This window comes from Lithobates pipiens, unplaced genomic scaffold (assembly GCF_037356315.1).
Source record: "Lithobates pipiens isolate NorthernLeopardFrog02 unplaced genomic scaffold, aLitPip1_a1.2 Scaffold_18, whole genome shotgun sequence".
NCBI classification, from domain to species: Eukaryota; Metazoa; Chordata; class Amphibia; order Anura; family Ranidae; genus Lithobates; species Lithobates pipiens.
In genome coordinates, this window is record NW_027507758.1 from 430,183,455 (window position 1) to 430,202,809 (window position 19,355).

The window sequence follows — 19,355 nt, forward strand, 5'->3', positions numbered from 1 at the left end:
ACCCCCAGCTGAGAGAAAACCAGGTGGCCGGGAGAGGTCTCTACTGGTCAGCACCAGCATGTACTGCCTGGGAGATTAGCAATCCTGTATCCAAGCAATGAAGCCTGAATGGCTTCAGAATACTACCTGCTGTGCAAGACATTCTGAAAGGATAATAAAAAGATAGCTTTCACTTAGGAAATAATTGAATCCATTTTTTAATAAACACACACCTGGACTAAAAGGGTGTTTTTAAATCTGCATGGGGTTCTACATTTACACACAAAAGCCAGCCATACGTAGGTCGCATTTCGGAAGAATTTTCTTTGAAAATCGTAACTAAGAATTTTAGTTCAAATTTTGCCCCCATTAGTGGGCCACAGCATCCAGCAGATTTTTGTGTGGCAATCGAAAAAGAAATGTGAATGAGCCGTGATCTGGAAATTAATTTTTTTTTCTGTAGCAAGCTTAAAAGCTTAGTTGGTCAGATTTCGAAATCAATGGTGGCATCATCGGCTCACAAAACACACAAAATTTCAGATTTTCGAAAGAAAATTAGTTCAGAATTCGACCCATGTATGGTCTGCAAAAGTGGGGTTGATTTACTAAGGCAAATGTACTGTGCACTTTGCAAAAGCAGTTGCTCCAGAGCTCAGTAAACGAGCAGAAGCTCTGCTGACTTCCATCATCCAATCATTTGCAAGCAAAAATACTGTTTTTTTTATTTTCCTTGCATGTGATTGGGTACGCTTTGAAAAGTGAAGCTTTACATCATTTACTAAGCTCTGGAGCAACTACAAGGTGCACAGTCTATTTGCTTTTAGTAAATCAACCCCATTGCTTTTAGGCTGGTCGTAAAAGCATGTAAAGACCATCAAAAAAGCTTAATATGAAACCTAGGCTAGGATGGGGGCTGTTTTGGGGTTCTCCTAAGACGCTAATAAGTACTTTGGGCATGAGGAGATCAGTAAGAGAGAAGGCAAGCGTAAACAAAGCAAGAAAAATGGAAGGTGAAGTTGGTCCCAAAGCTATACTATGAGCAACCGTCTCCTTGCCTTGTCAATTTCAGAAAACCATTTGCACATCTATGACTAGCAGTAGTCAATCCCACCGTGCAAAGTGCTACATCTCATACCAATTTCATGACGACGATAAATAACACCTGCACTTTAAATGCTGCCTACACAGCAGGAAATGTCTCCAAATGAAACAAGGCTTAGGAAAATGTTCACATGCTGGGGAAAGAGGCTGACACTCTGCTACTAGAAAGCAGTCACCTTAGCTCAGGTCAGTCTGACCTACTTCTGAAACCACTTGAAAAACCTCCTACTTACCATTATGTAATTCTGTCACTCACTCCAAGCCCTTTAGCAGTTTTAAATTGCTTCACATGAAGAGTCAAAATAACTTTTTTGACTTGTTATATAATATATATGGCTCATAGCGATAGCAAATATGTTTGATTCCATATCTCTTTTTAGGTTTTATACTTTGACTATTTATTTATATTTTTACTTATTGCAGGTACTTATATAGTGTAGTCAATTTACACAGCACTTTGCATATATATTGTACATTCACATCAGTCCCTCCCCTCATAGAATTTACAATTTAAGCTCCCTAACTCACGTTCATGCACATATTAGAGTCAATTTGGACAGGAGCCAATTAACCTACCAGCATGTCTTTGGAGTGTGGGAGGAAACCGGAGTACCGGGAGGAAACCCACGCAGGCACGGGAAGAACTTGCAAATGTCAGGCAAGTAGTGCCATGGTTGGGATTCAAACAGACAACCCGTTTTTTTTTTTTAAACATACTTTGACATGTTAATAACAAAACAAATGTGGTGCATTTCCCACTTCCACAAAGGCCCCCAAAACAATGTGTTCACAGCCAAGGGAAGTCCATAGTTGGGAGTGAAGGTGCTCCACAGACAGTCTTACAACCCCTGTTACAACCTTCTAGCACCCTCAGACAGTCCCAATTGAACATTCTCATGTGACAGAGATATTAGACAAGTCAGACATTTTGATGTTAGGACTGTCTGCAGAGTAAAGTCATGTTTCACCTTCACAACATAAAATGACGAGTGCCATCTGTACCATTAGTTGTAACGATATGTACTTGACCACATGACCAAGGCTTGATGTTGCCTTCACAAGGGTTCCTACATACAATTACCATCCCAGGCAGGGCAGGACTTAGGGTGGTGGGGGCCCCTGGGCTTGATCCACTTTCGGGCCGGGTGGTGGGGGCCCCTGGACTTGATCCACTTTTGGGCCCTACCTTGTATACATTACCACATTTATCAGTGTATAACACGTGCCGGCGTATAACACGCATCGGCGTATAACACGCACCCCAAGTTTAGGAGGGAATTTTACGGAAAAAATCTTTTAGGAGGGAAGATTAAGGAAAAAACTTTTTAAATGCCCATAAATGCAGCCTTATCAGTGTCCATCTGCAGCCTTGCCCATCCATCTGCAGCCTTGTCCAGTGTCATTGCAGCCATGCAGTGCCATTTGCAGCCTTGTCATTTGCAGCCTTGCCCCAGAGTAATTTGCAGCCTTGTCATTTGCAGCCTTGCCCCAGAGTCATTTGCAGCCTTGTCATTGCAGTCTTGAAGTTTAAAAATGCCACCGCCGAGATACAGATCTTGTGTATCTCTATGGCTCTCGGGTCTTCTCGGTGGCTCTTGGGTCCTCTCGGTGGCTTTCGGGTCCTCTTAACGGCTCTCGGGTCCTCTCTGTGGCTCTCGGGTCTTCTCGGTGGCTCTCGGGTCCTCTCGGTGGCTCTCGGGTCCTCTCGGTGGCTCTCGGGTCCTCTCGACGGCTCTCGGGTCCTCTCGGTGGCTCTCGGGTCCTCTGTGTGTACTCGGCTTGGCTTGGCTCACAGTCACGCCCAGTCCCTGTGTTATGTTCCTCATAGGGCGTGACTGGGCATGACTGTGAGCGGAGCCGAGCCGAGTACACTCGGCTATGTATCTCCGCAGGGCCTGCGGGGCCCCCTATTGGGTGGGGCCCATGGACTTGAGCCCAGTCAAGCCCAATGGTAAGTCCAGCCCTGATCCCAGGACTCTCTCTTCAAATGAATATCCGTTGTCCTTTCCAAAATGGCCCAGGAACCATCAAACCATACACATTGAGGCTGATTTACTGAAATAGGTGTGACTATTCACTTCAGTTATCCAATCATGAGTTTACTTATTTAATCTGCACATGATTGGATATTCAAAATTATCAAAAATCCGCTGTTTATGTGGTTGGATAGCTCAAGTGAATATGTTGTGTTAAGCTCCAGCTTGTGCTTTCTACAATGACTGCCATTACTTTGTCAGTGTTAGAGAGCACTTTCCCATACAATGCCTGACAATGAATCCTGGGTCTTGCGTGGCACCCATCACTGGTCCCACATATTGGTAAATACAGCCCTAGGCTAAGGTGGATGGGCAACAAAAATATAACTTGAATATTATTCCACTTCAGGATTGAGCTAGCCTACAACCAGAGTACACTCCAGGCCACATAATTCTAGTGTATTTTCCACATTCATCAGCAATAGGCAATGCTCTGTAATCATGTATTAATCTGGTATGCCAACATATTAGAACAGCTATTTTGCCAGTTTTTACTTAAGTGGGAGTAAACTCCCATGCATGAGTTTTACCTATAGGTAAGACTATAATAAGGTGTACTCCTATAGGTACTGGGAATACATAAACATGCACCATTTAGGAGATATTTACTTTAGATGCCGCCGGTGACATCACCCGCACATGCTTTTTGAAGGAACGGCATACTCGTGCCGTTCCTTCAGAGTCCTGTGCCATAAACGGCAGCTCCTGCACGCACGTGCGGAGAGACGTCACTGCGGCTCTGGCCACTCACACAGCTGAAATCCGCAAAGCACTGGAGGAACACCCGGTGAAGATGGAAGCGGCCTTAGCGGTGGCAGCACGCCACTGGAGATCTTTGTTCTAAGGTAAGTGTCACAGAATGTGCTAGTATGCAATGCATGCTAGCACATTATTACATTGCCTTGCAGGCTTTAAATAAAAAAAATATAAAAAAGCCAGGATTACTACTGCTTCAGTGTGGTACACAGCTTTTCTATAATCGGCCTGTTGAACTTTCACAATTCATACACAGAAACACAGTCCCTGGAATTCATAGTGTCATAGATACTCTTTAGAAATCTTGTGGTAGTACGACAAATGGTGGAACCTGCAACAGATTTATGTATACAGTATGTCAGTAAGGTGTATATGAACCCGTCACAACTCTGACTGACATGCAGCAATTTTACAAGCAGTTTTACAGGCAAATAAGCCATTTGGAGAAGAAGGAAGAGTAATGGAAGTATATCAAATATCTGTTCCATATGGCTCTTTGGCCAGACTTCTCTTTTAGGTCACAGGTGTGCAATTAGTTCTGCAGCCCTGTGACCCAGAAGCAGACCACAGCGGGCTAAAGTCCACTGTCGGCTGACGTCTAAGAGCCTATCCAGGCTCTAGAACAGTGATGGCAAACCTTGGCACCCCAGATGTTTTGGAACTACATTTTGCATGATGCTCAACTACACAGCAGAGGTGCATGGGCATCATGGGAAATGTAGTCATCAAAACATCGGGGGTGCAAATGTTCGCCATCACTGCTCTAGAAGGATCCCGGTGTTCTGCCGAGAAGTGTCCCCCCATCGGATAGCGTCCGCCCCGTACTGCGCAGGTGCATCGCTTGCGCAGTACGGAGGACAAGGAGACGCCAAAAGCAACTTAATAGTACCTTCTGCCCTGAGTCCAGGTTCAAGCCCCACCATGCAAGTGGACATAGATGATGTAAAGCTCTTTGTAACAGGGCCCCTCGTGGGCTTGTTTCATTTGCAACACTTCAGGCACGGTCTCGCTTCGCTCAGCAAATTTTTATTCTAACTCTATGTCCACTTGGATGGTGGGGGCTTGAACCTGGACTCAGGGCAGAAGGTACTATTAAGTGCGCAGGCGCCATTCATCTTCGGAGACCTTCGGTGTCTCCTTGTCCTCCTTACTGTGCAAGCACAGTACAGGGCGGGTACTATCCGACGGGGGACAGTATTCAACAAGACACCGGCAATAATATCAGGATTCACCCAGATGCCTGACCAACAGCTGGCTCAGCCTATCAGCATGCTGTCGAAAGCTTGAGCCAGCAGCTCCCACCTCCTTTCCTGTCTAGAGCTTCACTGAGTGCTGGAAGAGCAGAGTGATCAGCTGTCATGATCGTTCAGTTCTTTGAGGTGTTTGAGCCGGCGGGGGGACAGTTGCAGCATCACCCTGGTTCTGCAGCCATATAGGTGAGTAGGAATATTTGTTTATGCAGCTCACATTTCTCCTTCAGGGCAACAAAGAAAAACACTGTACAATTTGGTAGCATACTTTGAGAACAGACCAATACAGAAATGCTGGCCGTAGGGATGGACAATAATAAACACTTGAATGAATGGCAGTTGGACTAAGGACAGGTTCACATCTGAGCAAGTGTGGGAAGGTGTGTAATCACAAGTCTTCCCGCACCCAAAGTAAAAAATGTACTGCTGTTTAGCAGATGTGTGTTGGGGTGCCATTGATTCCAAAGGCACATGCCGCATGCATTGGAAACAACTGCAGTTTGCGATTTCCATGCGGCTGTGTTCTTGGAAAAAGTGCAGAGACCTTTTCTCAGTTTTCTATGGGCTGCTGTGGCACAGTGTGAACCTAGCCTAATAAGTAGCGGGTAAAGGAAAGGGGAGGAGGCCTCAATCATAAGATTAGGAAATATAATGCGATTTAAGTGGAAGGTTGATACCATCAAGTATATTGTAAGCATTGTAAAAGTATTTAAAGTAATTGTAAACGATCACCTTGTAAAACAACCCATTCAGTTTAAAATAGAAATGAAAGGCAAAACATTTTTGTATAGATATGAAAATACATTATAAATACCCTTTATTCCTTTTTAAAAGTGATCACATTCCCTCTGTTCTCAGCTGCATAAGAGCTGGGGGGAGGAGAAGCAAAAGCACACAAGCTTCCCAGTGAATGGATGTGTAGCGGGAGCGTGTCAGAACAAGTCTGATCATTTGCCTAGAGGCGATTCAGTTCGCATTGTGCGCTATACAAGTATTTCATTCATTCATTTGAGAAGAGTATACTGAGTTCCCAGCATATCTAGAGAACTGACCACGGTGTGCTCTCCTGCTTAGTGTGGTTAGTGTGGTCAGTTTTTAATAAGAAAGAAAAGAGACTGGCAGGAACAACAGGGGTTTCACATAAAGCAGGGATATGCAATTAACGGACCTCCAGCTGTTGCAAAACTACAAGTCCCATGAGGCATAGCAAGACTCTGACAGCCACAAGCATGACACCCAGAGGCAGAGGCATGGTGGGACTTGTAGTTTTGCAACAGCTGGAGGTCCGCTAATTGCATATCCCTGACATAAAGGAACAATACCAAGAGAACAGGATTTTTTCCTCATACAAGTACATGGTACAGCAGGCACAGTATTAGGAATATGAAGCGTTGGGGTAATAAACACTTTAAACATTATAAAGATTGAAGAAGGAGCATTTATACTCTACATCAGTGTTTCACAACCTTTTTCAGTCAAGGCACCCTTTAAAATTATGGACAGTCTCAAGGCACCCCAATCTGAAATGTAAAGAAACTATTCTAATAGTTTTACATAATGCAGCAACATCCATACATGTAGGACACCCAACGTTAGATGTGATTTATTCTTCCCAAGCAAATACACTTTTGCACACTGGTACTGACTAATATGCCAATGTTTCTCTTCTCCCTCAATTTCTTTCCATCAGTCAGCTAATGTCACCCCAGTGCTGAGGGAGAGGGGCAGAGGAGGGTCAAACAAGGATGCCGTGTAGGTGACCGACATCCTCCTTACCAACTGATGATATCATTGGTTGTTAGGATGCCAGTGTCTTGAAAGTCGTAATGGTGCATAATGAAAACCCTTGGTTTTGTGTAATTATAAGGCAGGCTTGATCCACCTGCTGGCTTGTATACAATTTTTGATCATTTTTTTGCCATTTTTGCCAAGGCACCTCTGAAGAAGCCTCAAGGCATTTTGCCTGGGCACCCTGGTTGAAAAAGGCTGGTCTAGACTGCCACTCACATAAAAGCATAGAAAGTTGCCCATTATCACATGAACTTGCAATGTTGCAATGGTGATAATGTTCATGTGAATAAAGAGTACGGAGTAGATTTGCAGTTCCTCCAAAATAACAGGATACATCCAGGCCCCTTTCACACTTGTACAAGTTGTCCTATGATTTGGGACTGCAAAGTCCCATGACAAGTCATTCCCCATGACTTCCAATGACAACCATTCATATTAGTACGACTTCATTCCGACTTCAAAGTAGTCCCTGCACTACTTCGATGCCAGTTACGCAGGCATTCCCAGGAAATCACTGCAAAAACGCGGCCACAAAATCATGATAAAATTGTGAGAGTTTGAAGTCGCAGTAGTGTGAAAGGGGCCTAACAGCTCTTGTATTATACATCTGTAAAACAAGCAGGATTTAGAATAGAACGGGTTACCGCGATAATATTCACACCTTGATAATATCATTTATAAAATAATCAAACAATATTGTGTGAACATTATCGAGGTAAACCATTCTATTCTAATTCCTGCCTGTTTTACAGATGTATAATACAGGAGCTGTTAACATGTATCCTGTTATTTTGGAGGAGCTGCAAATTACCTTTCAGAAAATAGATCTAGAAACAAGTAAAGAAGGAAATCTAGATAGATACAAATCTCAATTTACTGTAGATCTATTTTCGACCCACTAATCAGAACATGCTTCACTGTTTTTTTCATACTCAACAACAAATGATTTACTTTGTGCACTTAAGTGATAGGAACTCAACCAGTACCTTGTGAAAATCCTAGTGTAATGCCCCATACACACGATCGGATTTTTCAACAACAAATGTTGGATGTGAGCTTGTTGGCTGAAAGTCCGACCGTGTGTATGCGCCATCGAACATTTCCAAATTTTCCGCTAACAAAACATTGTTGTCGTAATTTCCGATTGGGTGTATCGGAATCAAGCAGAAGAAGCCGCACTGGCTATTGAACTTCCTTTTTCTCACCTCGTCGTACATCTTGTACATCACAACGTTCCCACGTTCGTAATTGTTGGCCAACATTTGTGTGACCGTGTGTATGCAAGACAAGTTGGAGCCAACATCCTTCCAATAAAAATCCACGGTTTTGTTGTCGGAAAGTCCGATCATGTATATGGGGCATTAGTGTCAGAGGCCTACCTGGAGGGGGCTGAATAATCTAGGATGGCAGCACCAAACTTAGTTACTGTGGTCTATGTGCAATTTAAAGTGTGCTAGCATGAACCATCCCATCGATGAGCACCCTCTTCTGACAAAACATGTAACAGGCCTTCGGCTAGCCATGCACACTTATATTTCTCTTGGTCAGCCACATGGGTTGAACTAGAAAAATCACTTATTTGCCATCTAAGTCCCACAGGCTGAATTTGGTGTGAAGCAGAACATCTAATGCCAGAAACATGTACACACAAGCCGGCCATACTGAATGGGCTGAATGAAAAAACATTCCTTGGTCCAAGCTAAATAATGTGGAGGGGCGACTCTTACTGGATTCAGCCTCTGCTTGGCCAACACATTTTTTGCATTAATCCTTCAATTTTTCAAAGGATATCAAAGAGGAGGGTGCAGACAGGGCCATTCACAGAGCAAGCTTCGTCCAGTTCATCAGGAACCAGACGAAATTTGTTCTGGGCATGGCCAGCTATAGTCCATACCAACCAATCAAGATAACATTTCTACATTTTGGAAACAAATGGTAATAGCAGTAACGGACCTGCAAACCTAGTCAGTCAATCATAATTAAATATATTTTGACCTAGATTCCATGCACTATGTTATTGTCCACCTCCTTTTGTTTTTTCAACTTTGAAGCGATAGTCGAAGGGTTAAAGCGGAGTTCCACCCAAAAGTGGAACTTCCGCTTTAAGTACTCCTCACCCCCTGACATGCATCAATTGGCATGTCATTTTGGTTGGCTGGGTACCTGTTTTAGAGTGGGACTTCCTGTCCTACTTCCTCCTTCTGGTCTCCTAGGTGATTCTAGGCGGCCCCTCCCTCCCGGAAATGTTCTGGGACATGTCACAGGTCCCAGAACATTGCCTGGCCATTGACGGGAGCACAGCACGGCTTGCACATGCGCAGGGCGTGCCCAGCTGTGAAGCTGAAAACTGTCACAGCCGGGCGCCCACACTCACAATTTCGGCACCGCGAAGAGGAGGGGGAGAGAATGGAGGCTCTGTGCAATGCTGGACCATGGGACAGGTGAGTGTCTGTTTATTAAAAGTCAGTAGCTACACTTTTTGTAGCTGCTGACTTTTAATAAACTCAAAAACCAGTGGAAATCCTCTTTAAAAACTTATGTTGGGTTTGATATGCCCTCACTTCCTGTTTAGACTAGTACCTGTCACATGGACAGGAAGTGAGAAGAAGTCTCCCCAGCAGGCACAGTAATAGATATCTTCCTTGTCACCTCCTCCCATGCTCGCCTCCAGGACTTCTCCCATCCTTTGGAACTCTCTATCCCAATCTGTCCAAGTATCTCCAAATCTATTCATCTTTAGACGATCTCTGAAAACCCTTCCCTTTAAAGAAGCCTATTCTACTTCTAACTAATATACTGTGTTTTTACTTTATCCATCAGCCCATCTCCCATAGTTATTACATTTTTTATCACTTGACCCTCCCTCTTAGATTGTAAACTCTAAAGAGCAGGGCCCTCTCATTACTCTTGTACAAAATTCTATTGGAACTGTAATGTATGCCTTAATTTTGTAAAGCGCTGGGCAAACTGTTGGCACTATATAAATCCTGTATAATAATAATGTCTAATATCCTAGGGGCCCAAAAGGCCAGGCACCCCCATCCTCATTTAAAAAAGTAATACAAAAAAAAACAACTTGTGAAAATTGGATTAGTCTATCTAATATATTAGCTGTCAAAAACAAAATATCTGTCTGAAGCGTTAACTGTTCCCTGGTATACTAAAGAATTGTTTACCCTCAATTCCTGTTCTGACACCAGTCAGACAGACAGGAAGTAAGGGAAAATTTCCCAAACGGGGGTGCATACATGAATTAGGATGCAACATTTTTTTAATCCTGCATTCTATATAGAACCAAGAAAAAAAAATTCCACTCCACTTTTTGGGTATTAAAGCAAATAAGGTGACACTATTGTTTGCATACTGGCAGCATTCTGCTGTTATCTGGCATCAAGGCTGGCACAGTCTGTGCTTTGGATAATTGTGTCCCTTTTTATGAAAAAGGTATAAAGTAATGTGCAAGGACCCATTTACGCAGTCTTTTTTAACGTGTTGCAATGTGTAAAAAAAGCTTCTACTCAACTTTTCCATGACAAAAATTGTATGATCCCATCTTAGCTTTCAAAAAAGACATGTCCACTTTTTATACATTTTAGTGCATTAGGAGACCCATAAAAGTCAATGGCAGCTTATTAAAATGTATATAACGTGTTGGCAACAGGTATTAAAAAGCCTTGGTCAATGGCTGTTAACTCTAGTTATGTAAATTGAAAACAGCATTGAAAATAAGCCCCAATGCATGTCAACACACAAAGGAAATGCATGCTGACATGAATAGTGCATCTGCCTTTAAAAACAAAAACTAACAGACTGTCCAGACCTGCTATTTAGACCTTGGGGGGCCCGGGACACTTTTGGTTGTGGGGGCCCCTTATACACAGAGTTGGTTTACATTCTCAATGTCAGTCACATTTTTAAAATGCATGACACACGTCATTCTGAGGTCACACATGACACACACACACACAGTCACAGTGCACTATGTGTGATTTGCTTGAGCTGCCAAAATATTTTTTTTAAATGATACAATATACCAGTCCAGATGATGGCCGGCAAAATATTACTTCACAAGATACATTTAATAAAATAAAGTACGTTTTTATTATACATTTTATATATATATATATATATATATATATATATATATATATATATATATATATATATATGTATATACACTTTTTTTAAATATTATTTCATAAAATTATTGCATAGAGGGGCAACTGCCCCTTTTTCCTTATAAACCCCACCCTGGCTATAAGCCTGAATATCGAAAAGGTCAGAATCTATCTATATGATCCCCCTAATATGCATTTTAATTGGAGTATTTTCTTTCTGAATAACAACAGGAGAAATCTAACATGTGCAGCATGACTACCATGTGTCGTCTATACCATAGGGCAGAGTCAGTCACAAATCAATACGTATTTGCTTATGTGATCATCGACCAAGAGCTCTTCAATACATATATATCTTCCCTCTTAGATTGTAAGCTCTAAGGAGCAGGGCCCTCTAATTCCTACTGTATTAGTGTATTGTATTTGTACTGTCTACCCTCAAGATGTAAAGTGCTACGTAAACTGTTGGCACTATATAAATCCTGTATAATAATAATAATAATAATAATAATAATATTATATATATATATATATATATATCTCAATCACATACAAACACATTTATAATATACAGATGTAAATGAACACACCTGCTTATTTTATGCGCGGACAATATATTTATATAGAATATGAATGTAAACAACAGACATGGCAAGCATAGCCTTGATGTGAAAACCAATCCATTTTATCATACGTTCACCATCTCTGTTATAAAGGATTAAAGAACAGATTTTCACTTTCCGCTGACGACTAAATGCCTTCAGTTCCAGCTATCCCCATAGAAGCACCTGTTACATAATCAAGTAGCACTACATATTATCATATATAGCACAGTGTCAGTGTATCCGACAGCATCAATATTATATATATTCATATTTAAAAAAAAAAAATCACAAATAAGAAAAGCAATAAAATACAAAAATAAAGTCTAGGTATTTAGGACAATGTGATGAATAATAATAAAATATATATATATATATATATATATATGAATACACCTCCACATATTCATGACGCTGTAAAATAACTTTAAATTCTTACTATTAAAAAGTTTAAGGTACTTGGCAACAAAACCATCACCCTGTGCGCCTCTAAGCGCATAGTCGATTAATAAACATGACTATTAATGATGGATTTGACAATCAGCTGGAATAAAGAAAATCAGATGGATGTAAAGGAGAAGGTAAAGCGGTGCCTGGGAAGTGAAGACGGAGTAGAAGAATCCATGTTCTGGAGCAGGGAACATTACTACACATGCAGCAATCACAGCACACAGGCCTTGCCTCTCCATGGATACAAGCAGCAGCATCCTTACCTGATACGCACAATTCTCCTGGTGTACCATCTCAGAGCATCATACGGAAATGAGAGAGCATGAACCAGATTACGGGTGAGACAGAAAGGGAACGCAAAAAAAAAAAAAGACGATTACGGCAAAAGAGAAGGGGGCTGTAAAAAACGCCCTACAGGGCGAGCGGCTTTCTGCAGATTAAAATGGATGCTGCTTCTGCTGTTCCAACCTGCGCAGTAGCACTGCTCTCTCCACAGACAGCAAGCAGAGCTGGTCTCCTCTGGGAGCAGGCGATGAGGCTTAATAACAACATGTAGTTGGGACGGAGGTGGGGGGGGGGGGGGGGGTGGGAGGGCTAGCTCATCCCCCACACAATTGGCCAATTATACCAGGGATACAAAGAAAAGGCTGAGGCTGGTGTGACCTTCTGGGGCTTATGAAGGCTGCTAACTGATGTGGAAAATTTCAGCTCATTAAAAATAGAAAAAGTCCAAAATAAAGAAAATATATGGGCGAAACATTAAATGCAGATTGCTTGGCTGAGCGACTTGTTTATTTAGGTGCGATAACAATTCATTCAGACAAATGACTGTTTTTGCTGCAGTGTCACATTATTTGCATGTCTAAGTACTCAAATAAACTGATGATGAACTTTTGGGATCTTGAAAAAAAATAAAAAATAAAAAAAAATGGTGGTATTAAAAAACAAAACAAAAAAAACCTGCAAGGTGCACAGCTTTAAGGCAAATGTCAGATAGACAATTTCGGAGCAGCGAATGACAGAGAATAAGGGCGATTTTCAGCTAGCGATTTCATTGCTAAAGTCGCTGGCGATTAGCTGAAATTAGTGCGACAGCACTGGTTTGTGTGCTGCTACTACGCAATAGAGGTGGCGGAAGAGCAATTGCTGCTAGCGATTTTTCCACAGATGCAAAAAAAAAACACTGCTGATTTTTTAATTGTTGAGAGTGAAAAATTGAAAAGACGAAGAGATTGGATGGAGGGCAGAAATTTCTAGGAAATCAGTCAAGTGTTAGGTAAGAACCAATGAGAAGCCAGATCACTTCACGATGAACTCTGATTAGTTGATTAGCTACTTTGGCTACTACACCTTGCATAAACCATCTGCTCCCACTTGGCATAAGAATAAAGAAAAGCAGTAAATGGAATTGTGTTATAACAAAATGCAGTAACACATCAACCAATCAGAGTCTGGTCATCAATAAAGAAGATATTTGTTTGGTTGCTATGGCATACATTCATATATCTTGTACAATAGTAGGAAATAAGCCTGACAAGCCTTATATTTGATCTAAAAAAAAAAAACAACACACACAAATATATAATCTATCTATCTATATATCTATATCTATATATATCTATATATATATATATATATATATATATATATATATATATATATATATATATATATATATAGAAAAAGAAATAAATAAATAAATGCAACCAGGATGGGGAATAATTTAATTGGACGGATTTTCTTTTACGTCTAGTACAGGTATTTGCATGCGTTGCAAACAGTTGCTGAATTATTTGGTGCCAACATGGCCCATGGTGCTGTACAAAGCAACGACATGTAGACTAGAACAATCATAATGTACACAAATGTACGAGCACGGGGAAGTCAGGACTCTGCCCAAATGTACCTACATTCTAAAATCTGGCCACACACGCTACAATCTTTGCACAATCCTCTTTAGATTTACCACCCGCAATGTAGCATGAGATCTCCTAGCTACAAACAACCCATTCAATTGATATCCAATCTGTAAGCCCTAACATTACAGAGCTGCCAGTACAATGTGAATATAAAGTGTGTGGTCAGCTCTGGGCTGGGGATGTCTACAAGCAGTGGCTTATTTGCAGATTTTTATTCTTAAAAAAATAATTCTAATAAGGGCTGATTTATTTAAAAAAAAAAAAAAAAAACCCTATATGTAATAATTAGCAATTTACAACAATACCGTTTTTCCATTTCCTTGGGTTTAAATAATCAGCCTTTAATGAGATTCCAATTTTTAATGGTAGTATGTGATAATCAGGTACTTTTGGGCTGGGATTATATAATGAATAGTAAGCTCTTCATCGTGCAAAAGTCTGACGCCTACAGCTACTGTTGTCACAAGGCGAAATCCTAGCAACCTCATAAATGGTACACAGCTCCAGGATGGACCACGCCTGTAGTCTGTGGGAATCATACATACAGATAGAAGCATTAGCTTTCACATGAATTATTAAGCATCTCATGCTCTCTGCTTTCTGTGCTTATCCTGCACAGTTCAATTAAGGCTTGCTGGGGAACGTTAATGCCGAAGCAAAACTGTCCGAGAATGCTGAGAGCGAATTTACATGCAGCACAAATAAATGAGAACATGTACAGCTATACAGCCACTAGCTATGTTATGTAAGCTGGCATCCGGCGTCTATTCCCCTCCACTGTGCCACCATTCACATGGCCCCGCTTTAATTATTTCTGAAAAGTTGCTGCTCCTTTCCCCTTTGGCAGTAACAGTATCACATCACACTCTGCTGCAGCCCTAAAAATACAAAGAAATAAACAGAAAAGAAAAAAAAAAATCTCCAAGAATTTCTACCATTATACCAGTGCCAATATATTGTGGGGCTGCCAATTACAGTCCACTGTCACACTTCACAACACATACAGCGAGATTTCATTAGGAATTCACTTCAGCCTTTCACAGGCAGTCCTGGCCCCAAGAGCGGAACACATTCCTATAAAGTCTGAATGACAACCACTAAACAATCCCTTCAATAGCAGTGCGCTCAGGCCTCGGCCTTTGCATGGGCATGGCCGTTTTCCCATCTCATTGGTTCTGATGTAGCCATTGTCAGCATTCTGAGAGAAAAAAAAGACAGAACGGGTGGTATCTACAGCTCTGACTGATAAGAGAGAAAGGAGGAATGTATTCTGCACAGCGCAGGCCTGTCAATCAATGCAAGCCACCAGTAAATGCTCACAGATATTATTATTTAAGGTACTTATATAGCGCTGTCAATTTACACAGCACTTTACATATACATTGTACATTGTACATTCACATCCGCCCCTACCCTCAAGGAGCTTACAATCAAAGGTCCCCAACTCACATTCATATACTAGGGCCAATTTAGACAGAAGATAATTAACCTACCAGCATGTCTTTAGTGTGTAGGAGGAAACCAGAGTACCCTGTGGAAACCCATACAAGCACAGGGAGAACATGCAAACTCCAGGCAGGTGGTGTTGTGGTTGGGAATTGAACCAGCGACCCTTTTTACTGCTAGTTGAGAGTGCTACCCACGACACCACTGTGCCGCCCCGAATCTCTAAACGGATTGTCAAAATGTCCTTATGTAACTCATACAGCAACAATATAATGTTACTGCAAAGTTAGTGGGATTAAAGTGCACTTCTCCTTTTTGCCCATGCCCAGACATAAACTACCCCCCCTCCCCTTCCAAAATTATACTTAATTGGACTATTTTAATCCAATGGTCATGGCCTCTGTTTATTGGTTACATCCTGGCTGCCCTTGCACATTAGAGCACCATAGATTTATGGGGCAGTCTCCCAGATGAAAACTATGGGGCAGCGGCCAATAGATCTAGGTACGTATGCATCTGTGAATGTGGAGGGTGTGGTAAAAAGATAATCCCTTAGAACTTTCAGTAGCTGATTTAATCACTTACTGAGTATGCTGCTTCTCTATCTTTTAATCCTTGTCTAGGTTTCCAGTTTTAGCGGTTGCCATGGCCTCTGCCCCGGTTTCCCGGTTCAGGGTGGTGGCTCCTTTCACTTGAAGTGTTCTATGGAGCCACTCTTATTTATTTATTACAGTTATTTATATAATGCCAACAATTTATGCAGCGCTGTACATATATATTGTACAGTAAAACCTTGGATTGTGAGCATAATTCGTTCTGGAAAAATGCTTGTGATCCAAAGCACTCATATATCAAAGCAAATTTCCCCATAAGAAATAATGGAAACTCTGATGATTCGTTCCACAACCATTTATACATAAGTACTTCAGTTTATAGTCCATATAAAAAGATTATAGCAATGTGATGTCCATTCACAAATGGCAGCCTCCACAAAAGCAAAATCCAGCAGGATATAGTATAAAAGAGAAGAGAGGCACCTCTAAGTGTAGCAATATGGTTACCGTTAATGAAGGTACAACATTTAGCAACTCACATGATTGATAATTAAAAGAGGCACATCTAAGTATGCAGGCACCCAGGGTAAAGCTGTCCACATAGGCACTTTGATAGACACTTTGATAGACAGATCACCCGTCCAATCTGGACAGGTGATCTGTCTATCAAACTTCCCCGGACAAGGGGGAGGGGCTGTTTGTGACAGCGCACGACTAGGAACACACAGCTATTGAAATTAAAGCTGTGATGTTCCCGGCGCTCTATTCAACCAAGCGGCGGCGGCTCTCCAGCGATATACACCCCCCATCATGGGCGGCACCAGGGGCAGGGCGGGGGCAGAGTTACGTCCCCAGGCCCCGCCCCATTTTCGGCTCAATTATCGGCCGTTTTTTCCTTTCGGCAAATTGCCGAAAAGGGCATTTTCGGCCGATATGTTTCGGCGGCCGAAATTTCGGTGCATCCCTATACAAAAGATGGTTAGAGACTGAGGACATGATACAAAAGATGGTCAGAGACTGCATTTTTCTTGAGGTTTTTGCAGTAAAGGTGCCAATAATGGCCAACAATAAATTCATATTAATTAGAATTGATGATATTATTAAAACGTAGAATATACAATTATATATAAAAATATATATTTTTAAAAACTGTAATTTCGGTCCCAAAATTTCCATTCTGTGCACCTGTAAAAAAAAATACCACTCTTTATGGTAAAATAAATGATAAAATATAAGAACAGACTACATAGAAAAGTTAAATATATAAAGTCAAGTCTTTCAATTTTAAATAGCTAATTTGTACAACTAGCTTTTACAGTAAAACTATAATGTTATATATTTTAAGTTGCCTGCTAGAATTAATAAAACATCCCCCCAGTGGTCCGGCACATGTTGTTAAGACTCATTAATAATCCTGTCCACAGATATTAGAAAGCTGTCTGCATTCTCTTTGTTCATTCTTCATTGTATACGATCCCATGTAACATTACATTTCCCCACAAAGTCCACCTGCAGAGGTGGAATTATTTGGTTATATATTGATTATGAACAATACATTTAGAAGATTGTTATGATTCATTGCAAAGATTGTTGATCTGAGTTATCTGATTTAAGGCTATTGATCTCTCTTTGTAGGTGCAGCCATGATTAAGTCTATGTGGATTCACACTGAAAACCATAACAGCCAATCTATGTATCCTTAGGACAGAATTACTCAGACTTGCATCAGATCCACAAACAGGCAATGAGTCACTATTCCCCTCCTTAACCGCTGACATAAGCCGTATTCACGGCAGAGACCAAACATTTCAGCAATGCACACCTAACCATGAGTGGTAAGGTCAGGCCAGACATATGATACCTTTTCTCTGAGGAAAAGAATTTTGTTATGTGCTGGATAGAAAACGTTACCTGATAACAATAAAAACGATATGGTATGTCACCCCAAAAATTAGGTCCTATTGCATTAGAATAACTCATTTAAATCTTTGTTTTTCTATATGACATATTTCTTGATATGTTTTCAATGCCTGATAAAATATGTGGCATAAAGTCAAGTAATCCTGGACCTTTGAAGTTACTTCATATGAAATTATTATTATACAGGATTTATATAGCGCCAACAGTTTACGCAACACTTTACAATATAAAAAGCAGACAATACAGTTATAATACAACAAAATACAAGAGGATTAAGAGGGCCCTTCTAAGAAGAGCTTACAATCTAATGGGGTGGGGCAGGTGGTACAAAAGGTTGTAACTGTGGGGAATGAGCTGATGGAAGTGGTAGAAGATTGGAGATGTGATAGATTTTCCTGAAGAGATGTTTTCAGTTATAGCCTGAAAGTAGCAAGAGTAGGGGATAGCTGGACTGGTGGAGGTAGCGAGTTACAGAGGATGAGAGAGCCTCTGGAGAAGTCCTGGAGATGAGCATGGGAGGAGAAGATGAGAGAGCTTGAAAGTAGGAGGTCATGAAATAGCTGTAATAGCGCTCACATAAATCATACATACATACAATAACAGTCATATTTGACAGAGACCCATATAATAGGATTATATAACCCCAGTACATATGTGCAATTTCTTTCAGCCATTCTTGGAATTCACAAGCCCCTGGTACACCCCATGGTAAGGATGGTGCCACTTGCCTGCATCTCCACACTATTGAGAGCCATCCCTGCTCCCCCTATACGCTACCCAAGTACCCCTCCATCAACATTGCCTGAAACCATATAACAATGCACACAATTCTTCACACTCACTGTGATATCTGCTAATATCGGCTTAATTTCAACTACAAAATTCAGCAAAGGTGAACAAACTCCGAAAGGTCCACCCGACAACACTCACATGTCCAAATCTGCTTGATTTGGATCCCACGTGAACCACTGATTAAAAAACTGTTTGTATATATTATACATAGTTATAGTTAGATTAATGGATTATTCCATCCATGCTAATCAGCAGGCTGATTGAAAAAGATAGAAGATGAAGAAGAATGAAGATGCTCAAACTTTATTCCATGTATCACATGGGGACAGCACAAGTGACACCGGATCTGCAATCGTTGATCAAGCAACTGATTGAAAAAAAGACAGACAGATTTCCCTATCCACACAGGTCTGGCGGATGGAAGAATCCTCACTGCTGTGCCACTGTATTTAATTTAGATTTAGCTCTCTTTCAGTAGGCTTCCTTCTGTGGCGCCATCTATGCTAAAAAGCATGTATGGAATAATCTCCATGACACCCATGAATGCCTGAATACCCACACAGTGACTGCATCTAAAAAGGATAAGTCACTGCTCAGTCAGTAGTTTTATACCTGCCTCAGTCCATTTCAGGTCTACTTCT

At 41.2% G+C, this 19,355-nt stretch overlaps 1 protein-coding gene across 6 annotated transcripts in view; it reads right to left on the reverse strand.

The window, feature by feature from the left end:
- The window catches only part of SCHIP1 (schwannomin interacting protein 1), a 595,708-nt gene that overhangs the window by 65,931 nt on the left and 510,422 nt on the right, over window positions 1-19,355 (reverse strand). Inside the window, exon 1 of one of the 6 annotated variants that reach the window (XM_077488074.1) lies at window positions 12,347-12,592. The exons of the other annotated variants lie outside the window; for them this stretch is intronic. Coding sequence (XP_077344200.1) covers window positions 12,347-12,376 — 30 coding nt within the window. The 5' untranslated portion in view covers window positions 12,377-12,592. Of the gene's footprint in view, window positions 1-12,346; window positions 12,593-19,355 lie in introns of those variants that run through there. 6 annotated transcript variants of the gene reach the window in all.